Source organism: Bubalus bubalis, chromosome 3 (assembly GCF_019923935.1).
Source record: "Bubalus bubalis isolate 160015118507 breed Murrah chromosome 3, NDDB_SH_1, whole genome shotgun sequence".
NCBI lineage: Eukaryota > Metazoa > Chordata > Mammalia > Artiodactyla > Bovidae > Bubalus > Bubalus bubalis.
In genome coordinates this window covers 144698742-144708054 of record NC_059159.1, presented here as the reverse complement: position 1 = coordinate 144708054, position 9313 = coordinate 144698742, and the positions used below count along the sequence as shown (strand labels likewise).

Sequence of the window (9313 nt, the reverse complement as noted above, 5' to 3'; positions counted from 1 at the left end):
GTCCATCACCAACTCCCGGAGTTTACCCAAACTCATGTCCATTGAGTTGGTGATGCCATCTAACCATCTTACCCTCTGTTGTCCCTTTCTCCTCCTGCCTTCAATCTTTCCCAACATCAGGGTCTTTTCAAATGAGTCAGCTCTTCGCATCAGGTGGCCAAAATTTTGGAGTTTCGGCTTCAACATCAGTCCTTCCAATAAACACCCAGGACTGATCTCCTTTGTAATCAATACCAAAAATGTTCTTGGTCGTTCATTACCTCCAACAGAAAACCATTGCATGGCATAGCTTCAGTCTCTATTTAACCTGAAAACTAGCTTTTCTAAAAAGTTGAAATTTCAAGTTTTTAAAATTAATTATTTAGAATGAAAATATGGGACATTTAATTGAAAGAATGTTAGAGCAGGTAGACTGGTCAGAGTAGGCAGTTCTGGGAGGCCCTCCTTGAATTAACATGGATAACAAACCGATGTTTAACTATACCGTTGTAGAAAAGAAATACGTAAGGGGAGAACCTGCCTTAACCCAGAGGCAAGAAAAGCCTGGAGACTTTGCACACACCATACCCGTGACCCCTCTACTCCTAGGTACTTCCCGAAGATAAATGAAAATATACTTTCACACAAAAACTTGTACACGAATGTTTGTGGAAGCCTTACTTTGGGTAATAGCCCGGAACTGGAAACAACCAAACATGGCCACCACCTACCTAGGGAATGGATAAACAAATTGTGGTACTTACTCAACAATGAAGACTCAAACATGGGTGAGTCACAAAAACACTAAACTGGGCGACAAGAGCCTTGAAACAGTACATGTGCATTTATATCAGCTTTCTGAAAAGGCAGATCTAACCTACAGTAATAGAAATCTGATTGCAATGCCAGGGGAATTGACTTCAGTGGGACACAAAGGGCACTTTTTGGGGTGATGGAAATGTTCTGTGCCTTGATTTGGGTGATCATACGGCTGTATGCATTTGTCAAAACAGCGGCTGTGGACTTGTAAAATCTGCATTTCACTGTAGGTAAATTAAACGTTCAGTTCAGTTCAGTCACTCAGTCGTGTCCGACTCTGCAACTCCATGAACCGCAGCACGCCAAGCCTCCCTGTCCATCACCAACTCCCGGAGTCCACCCAAACCCATGTCCATTGAATCTGTGATGCCATCCAACCATCTCATCCTCTGTTGTCCCCTTCTTCTGCCCTCAATCTTTCCCAGCATCAGGGTCTTTTCAAATGAGGCAGCCTTTCGCATGAGGTGGCCAAAGTATTCGAGTTTCAGCTTCAACATCAGTCCTACCAATGAAAGACCCAGGACTGAAAATACTGTTTAAAAAAAGAAACCCTAAGTCTTAACGTTTTTCTCTAAGGCGGCAGTTTAGAGGAAGACAGGGTTTTTAAAAACTCTCCCAAACCCAGCCAAGAGTCAGAGGGTGGTGCCTTTGACGACGAACTTGAGCCGAACCTGCTCCTACGTGCGGGCAGTTTTGGGGCGCCTGGCGTGGGGCGTGTGGGGTTTCCTTCGCGGCCCTTCCTGTTTCGGCCTCGCCTCCTCCCGCGCTGGCTGAGGGCGGGGACTGAACTGGGGTGGCGCGGGCCCGAGGGTGGCCCAGACGGGCGGCCGCGGGACATGACGGCCGGCGGCCAGGCCGAGGGCGCGGGCGCGGACCCCGCTTCCGCGCGGCTGCCTTCCCGGGTGGCCAAGCTACTGTCGGCCCTCTTCTACGGGACCTGCTCCTTCCTCCTCGTGCTGATCAACAAGGCGCTGCTGACCACCTACCGGTGAGGCGGGAGCCTTGGGGCTGGGAGCAGTCCGCGGGGGCGCCTGGCTGTTCCGCGGGACTCCGGGACCTTCCCGCTCCGGCGCCTCGCGGGGCGGGTGTTGGCAGGACTCCGGAGGTCCCGAAGCCGGGGAGAGCCGTGGGGCTGCCTGCCCTCGTGCCCTTCGGTCGCACTCGGGTCAGCGGGTGAGTGGGAACGGCGAGCGGGAAGTCTCGCTGCTAACTCCGGAGCCAACTTGGGCGGCTCGTGCACTGCGCACGGGCCACGTATTCACAGGCCGGACCTTTGCACTCTTCTAGAAACCAAACCACAAGCTAGCAAGTCAGCGCGGGCGCACCTTACCGCGACTTGATGCTGCAGGACAGGAAGCGCACCTGTGCTTTCACGAGCACCAGTGAGCTGAAACTAGCGATCCGAATGTGTCTTTCAAATGTAAGCTATTTCTACAAGTCTAGATATTCAACCATCAGAAGAGTCCTGAGTGGATGAGTTTATTCTCATTGTTTGATCATTTTCAAATTACCAGCATGTTCATGGGAAAATGGAGAAAACAAAATTTCATATTTTCTACTTTTTTTTTTTTGATGAGTATGTAGTAAACCAGCAAATTTGTGTTTCCTTGAACCTATTTGTAAAGATAGAAAATCCTGTTTAATTCTGCTTTGGTTATATAGGCATCGAAAGCGCTGTGAATTTAGACCCAGCTCCACCAGATAATTCATTCAGTTCAGTTCAGTTCAGTCGCTCAGTCGTGTCCGACTCTTTGCAGCCCCATGAATCGCAGCACGCCAGGCCTCCCTGTCCATCACCAACTCCCGGAGTTCACTCAGACTCACGTCCATCGAGTCATTGATGCCATCCAGCCATCTCATCCTCTGTCGTCCCCTTCTCCTCCTGCCCCCAATCCCTCCCAGCATCAGAGTCTTTTCCAATGAGTCAACTCTTCGCATGAGGTAGCCAAAGTACTTACATCTCTGTAAATTATCACCCAGAGCTCGGCATGAGCAGCCATAAGTGAGGACTTCTTGTAAACTATACTGTGCTACAAGAATGTAAAATCAGAATTTTATAAAGAGTCCAAAGGGCTTCCCTGGTAGCTCAGTAGTAAAGCATCATCCTGCTTGGGCAGGAGACAGAGGTTCCATCCCTGGGTGGGGAAGATCCCCTGGAGAAGGAAATGGCAACCCACTCCAGTATTCTTGCCTGGGAAATCGGATGGACAGAGGAGCCTGACAGGTTACAGTCCATGGGGTCATGAAAAGAGTGAATACTACTTAACAACAGCAAAGAAACCTCAGAGTGTCTTCAGCCTCCTTATTTTAAACTAGCAGAAGCTGAAACCTAGGTGGGCTTGGCTGGTTCCACCTCTAACAGATATTTACTGAGCACCTACTAGGTGCCAATCCCTGGCACCGGGGAAGCAGCTCCACCCTGCAGTGGAGCCCCCTACCTTATCAGTGGCAGAGAGGAAAGTAAACAAGTGGGCTCATGAATAAGCAAGGTGATTTCAGGTTTGCTGTGAGAGTTCCTGGGGTGGAGTGGTTGGTGGAGAGCATTCCACACAGAAGAAAATGTGCTGAAGTGGGCATGAGCTTGGCCTACTGGAGGAATAGAGAGAAGGTGATCTGGCTAGAACTGAATGAGCCAGTGGTAGGAGAGAGTGTTGAGATCGGTAGGATCAGATCCTTCATTCATTCAATAATATTCAATAGACACCTATCATAAAAAGAGAATGCTGTTAATAGGCTTTTGGGGAATGGCTGACAGATATATCAGTTGAAGTTTGATGGTAAATCTCTGCTTTCTGCTCTTGACTGAGCAGTCTGCTCGCTGACCAGAACTGTCAATGAGTCCAAAAACATGTGTCTCCTTGTTGGAAGCAGGGACCATTAAACACTGGTTAAGTGCTTGGAAGATGAAGGACAGTGTTTGACTGGAAAGAATTATATGAGGCATCTCCTGCTCTAACCTTCCCATCTTTAAAATTTTGAGTCCCATGATTGAAGGAGGAAATTGTTTTTGTCTCAGCAAGGCAAAGCCCCTTATAACCTTATATGTTTCACGTTTCCGTAATGTGATACACAGTTGGAGAGCCCTGTTCAAAAAACATTGTTTAGTCTCTCATCTCAGGATGCTTTCGGAGCATGTTTTGAGGCGAAGAGAGTTGGGGTTATTGGGTTATAACAATAAGCCATAGAAATCTGATCCAGACATTAACTGTTTGAGGATAGAATGTTGTGTTGTCGGGTAGAAGGAAGAACTTTTGTAGTTACCTAGTTCACAGGATTATGGGAATGTAGCTCAGGGAATGTTTTTTTCTCTTCCAATTTGAGTAGATTGTGTCCGGTTGGAGTACCAGACTGATGAGTGGTCTTAGTTATATGTTAGTCTTAGGTCATTGAGAGAGAGCCTTGGAAGGACTTGGAGTCAGACCGTGTTGGAGTGAGAGGGAAAAGAATCTGGGGGACAAGATGGGCTTTGATGGTTCAGTGCATGTAGCCCGAAGTCCTGAAGGGTGGAGAGAAAGACCAGGACTCCACTAAATGAGCCACAGAAGCTCAGGAGGCACTACAAAGAAGAACACTAGCGCTGAACCATCAAAGCCCATCTTGTCCCACAGATTCTTCTCCCTCTCACTCCAACAGGGAGGAGAACAGTAGTGGTTCTTTGGAGTCACCTTCATGAGGTTTGTGCAGGCAATCTCAGTTGTTTTTTTGTTACTATGTTAATACTGTTCTCTGACATACAAGATTTTATGAATAATGCTTAATAAAAAGTGTAAACTTAGTTGTATTTAGTTCAACAAGTATTTGCTTGGTACTTGCTGTTTGTTTACACAGTCCAGGGCTTTGAGATCATTTAACACAGCCGTTTCCAAACTTGCTTGGTAATCTGAATCCCTAGGAGAGATTTTTTTTTTAAGCTATTGAATCAGAGGCTCCAGTGGTGGGAACTGGAAGTTTATATTAAAAATCAAGAACAACTCCTAATGTTCTCCTACTCTGATGAAAACTGGCTCTCTCCTAAAGACACTGCTCCTTTCGGCTCCTGGGAAGGAGCTGGATCCTGGTCGTGCCCCACCTGTTGCCAGGAGGTGGGGTTGGGTCCTCGTCGCTCCCCATTGCCTCTGCTCTGTGGCAAGTCCAGGCTTAGCACTCCCTTTGTGTCCTCTCTATAGTGCCTCCTAAGCTTCTGTGGCTCATTCAGTGGAGTCCTGGTCTTACTCTCCACCCAGACTCGCTTAAGCCCTCGAGACTTCGTGCTACGTGTGCTGAACCATCAAAGCCCGTCGTGTCCCACGTTCCATGTCACTTCCAGGGCCGTGTGCTCAGGGTGACCCTGCCAGCCACTGCAGTCCCTCTGCAGGATATCCATGCTTAGTGCTGCAGCCCAGGTATTTCTGCCACATCCACCCTTCAGGCGTCCCTTCTCTCCTGGTCTAGCTGGCGGGCCCCTCCCTGGAAGCCCCTAAGACTCCTTCTTAGCTCTTGCCTGGGCTGGTACTTATCTCACACAGCCTGCCTTTTGCAACTTTCCTTCAGCACTGAGCAACTCTGACTGTCCTGGGAGAAAAACTCACTTCAGGTACGGCTGGGTTGACTTTAATTTGATGATCACAAATCTCAAAACCAGCTCTTCTGCCACCTGCTAGTTTCTTCTGGAGCCTTGCTTTCCTTGTTTCAGAAATGTCTCCTTCCTGCTTTCTCTTTTACCCTGAAACCTTCCACACCCCCATCCTCCACTCTCCTCTGATACTTCATTGAGGAAAATAGAAACTGTCAGATGAGGTCCCCTTTCTGCTGGGATGGAGGGAGTGCTTTATTCCTGTGGAGGGCCCAGCTCCCCGTTTCTGGATGTCCCCTCCTCCCTGCTCCTTTCATTATCCTCCTCTATTCTTCATCAGCCACCTCTCTCTGTCAGCTTAAAACAAGTTTAGGTTTCTCAAGCAAAAATAACCATCCCTTGATCCACGTGAGTGCTCGTTTCTCTGATCCTTTCAGAGTCAGACTTTAAAAGGTTGTGTACACATACTATCTTTACTTCCTTGCATTCACTCCAAAAATAATTCAGTTTAAAAATTGGGTGTTATTTAAATATACAAATGTACAAAGAAGATGATAATAATAATTGTTCATATTCCCACTATCTAGAATCAATATTTTGAATTTTTTAAAAGAAAAGTCATTCTGTGTGATCATTATAAAGAATTCAAACAAGAGAAAAATATTAGGGTAAAATTTTAAAAATTACTATAGTTGACATTAGGCAGTAATTTCAGACATCTTTTAGATAGATGGATGGATTGGAGAAAGATAGTTTGAATTACTTTTTATATAAAGTATATTTATAGATATAGCTACTTATTTGCTCATTTCTTTATAAATTACTTTCTTTAATTCAAAAAGGAGTGGGAAATGAGTGGGAGCTTTCATTTAATTATTCAGTTGTTTGAGGATCACCAAAGTCTCTCTGAGCTTTCCTGGTGGTTCAAATGGTAGAGAATCTGCCTGCAGCGCAGGAGACTTAGGATCAATCCCTGGGTCAGGAAGAGCCCCTGGAGAATGGAATAGCTACCCACTCCAGTATTCTTCCCTGGAGAATCCCATGGAGAGAGGCATGGGGTTGCAAAGAATTCGACATGACTGAGCAATTAACACTTAAGTCCCTCTACCACTTTTTATTATGAAAAGTTTCAAGCACACAGGAAAGTAGAAAGCAAAGTACACTGAACATTTGTACGTACACCACTGAAATTAAGTAAAAACATTTTGCTATATTTGAGTGCTGAAGAATTGATGCTATTGAATTGGAGTACTGCAGGAAACTCTTGAGAGTCCCTTGGACTGCAAGGACATCAAAACAGTCAATCCTAAAGAAAATCAACCCTGAATATTCCCTGGACCGACTCTTGCTGAAGCTGAAGCTCCAATACTTTGGCTACATGATGTGAAGAGATGACTCATTGGAAAAGACCCTGATGCTGGGAAGGATAGAAGGCAAAAGGAGAAGAGGGCGGCAGAGGATGAGATGGTTAGATAGCATCACCGACTCAATGGATATGAATTTGAACAAACTGTGAGAGATTTTGGAGGAAGAGAAGCCTGATGTGCTGCAATCCATGGGGTTGCATGAACCATTGAATACATCATTCATACATCATGACACTGCACTTTCAGATATTTCAACATGCATGTGTGTGCCGTTCAGTCGTGTCTGACTCTTTGTGAACCCATGGACTGTAACCTGCCAGGCTCCTCTGTCCATGGGATCTCACAGGCAAGAATACTGGAGTGGGTTGCCATTTCCTTCTCCAGAGGATCTTCCTGACCCAGGGATGGAAACCACATCTCCTGTGTCTCCTGCATTGGCAGGTGGATTCTTTACCACTGCGCTACCTGGGATGCCCTATTTCAACATACCTCTCCTGAAATATGGATATTCTCTGACATTAGTATCATTTTTGCTCTTAGCAAACTAAACGGTAATCTCCTAAAATAATCTAATACCAAATCTATAGTCATCCCAATTGTCTCCAAGTTGTTTTTATGATTGTTTTAAACATTTGAATCAAGAACAAATTGAACTTCATGCAATGTATAGAGATACGTCTTTTTAGTATATTTTAATCTAGAAGAGTTCCCCATCCACCTCTTCCCCCTGATTATTGCCGTTGTTTAGTCGCTAAGCTGTGTTCAACTCTTTGTGACCCCAGGGACTGCAGCCTGCCAGGCTCCTCTGTCCATGGATTTCCCAGGCAAGAGTACTGGAGTGGGTTGCCATTTCCTTCTCCACTTCCCCTTGATATTGACTTTGAAATGCCTGACCCAGGTGTGTTGTAAACTGTCCCCTATTATGGATTGTTTGATTTATTTTTTGAAGTCTCACTTAACTTACTTTCTTTTTTTTTTTTTAACTGAAAGTTAGATCTAAAGGCTTGATTACATTCACATTAAACATTTTTTGGCTTTATACTAATAGTGGACCCTGTAAATTTCAGCTTGCATCATATGAGGGGTTGTAACACCATTAGTCATTCTTGCTGCGTTTGAAGGCTTAAGGTGAGGGCTGCAAGTTGCATGTATGTATGAAATTTAGTTTTAACTGAATTGAATGGAGAGAAGAGAAATTAGAGTTCAATGAAAAGAATTGTTGACTTTCAAATATGTTTCTTCAGTTTCTGACTGTATGTATGGCTTCTCTGCTATGAAGCATAACACCGGTGTACTTCTTCCTATCTCCCCTCCCCTCCATGTCTTCTTTTATAGGGTAGCATCCTGTTGTGTGAGTATAATCCCACAGTTGTTTGAATCTGGTCTATGTTAAATGAATGCAGTAGTCAGCAGCCTTTTATCTCAGTGTCTCCATTCCAGAGTCCAGTGTTTTGGTTTGACTCCTAAGTGGTGGATTCCATTGCAGGGTTTTTATGGAGAGTTCATGGCTGCTGTATTAATCGTGTTGAATATTCTTAACAACTTTTTCTGCAACAAATGTGCTTTTAGATCTGGAGAGTTTGCTTATTTTCCTCATGTCAAGGAAACAAATTTGCCTTTTTTATCTTCGAATTATTTTCTCTATTGAGAGAAAACAGCACAGAAATTAGCCCTTTCTGGTGGTATCTGTCTTCGAAATCTGTTTACCTTTAAGAATGTATCTTTTTCCTGTTCATTCACTGTGATTGCCTCGTCTTGGTAATTCATGTTTCAGCAGCAGTCGTTGACTTCCGTTGTTTCTAAATTACTCATACGGCAGTTGTTTTCTTCCTCAGTTGGTTTCCTTAAGATCTGTGCTTCCCTTTTCATCTCACTTGTTTGCTTTGTTATCTCAATTTTGAGCTGTTGGTTTTGTTGATATCTTCTTATTAAGGTGTTCTGTAGCTGGAAACAGTTAAAAAGGTGCCTTCTCTTCTTGTGTTACATTCTCTTCTAGGCTGAGCTCTTTGTCTTCCTTCCGTAAGCCTTTTGTTGTTGTTTTACTGTTCGTTTATGTTGTAATCTTATGCTTTTGCTTGCTGTTGCAGGTTGTATTCCTGGGCGAGGAGACTCTAAGATGCGAGGAAAGTATACTGGGCAGTGCTCTTAGGACCCACTCCTGTGGGAGAGTGAGGGAAGCAGGATTAAGAAGAGAGAGAAGCTGGGCTATGCTTCATCACAACAGAGCCTTATCCCAGGGTCTCTGGAGCTGGAAGGGCTCAACAGAGTTGTCTTGAATTGGGTAGAGGGCCCTTGGCCTTTATACTTCTGCACAGACATGCAGGCTTGGAACCCAGGCTGGTCTTCAGGGAGTTGCGGGCTGTTGGCAAGGCAGCTTTCTCCTGCTGAGGATGCTCTTGGGAAACTGGGGAATGAGGGCTTCAGTCCAGAAGCAGATGTCTGGGTGACACTATTTTATTTTCATGGTGGCGCTGTTCAGTCATTCTGTTTTCCCTGACAAGGTAGGTTAGTTCCTTATTCTCTTCTCATGCTATCTGAAACAGGTGTTTCCCTGTGACATGCAGTTTAGGGGATGAGGTGGTGTTGTTGGTGGTGG

At 45.1% G+C, this 9313-nt stretch overlaps 1 protein-coding gene across 10 annotated transcripts in view; it reads left to right on the top strand.

The window, feature by feature from the left end:
• Positions 1 to 1418: 1418 nt before the first annotated feature.
• Positions 1419 to 9313, top strand: part of SLC35D2 (solute carrier family 35 member D2) — a 131567-nt gene continuing 123672 nt past the window's right edge. For 3 of the 10 annotated variants that reach the window (XM_045165124.1, XM_045165121.1, XM_045165118.1), the window contains exon 1: positions 1419 to 1786. In XM_045165124.1, coding sequence (XP_045021059.1) covers positions 1635 to 1786 — 152 coding nt within the window. In that variant the 5' untranslated portion in view covers positions 1419 to 1634. Of the gene's footprint in view, positions 1787 to 1957; positions 2219 to 7547; positions 8680 to 8707; positions 9219 to 9313 lie in introns of those variants that run through there. The other 7 variants (XM_045165117.1, XM_045165125.1, XM_045165126.1 and 4 more) reach the window with 7 other exon arrangements.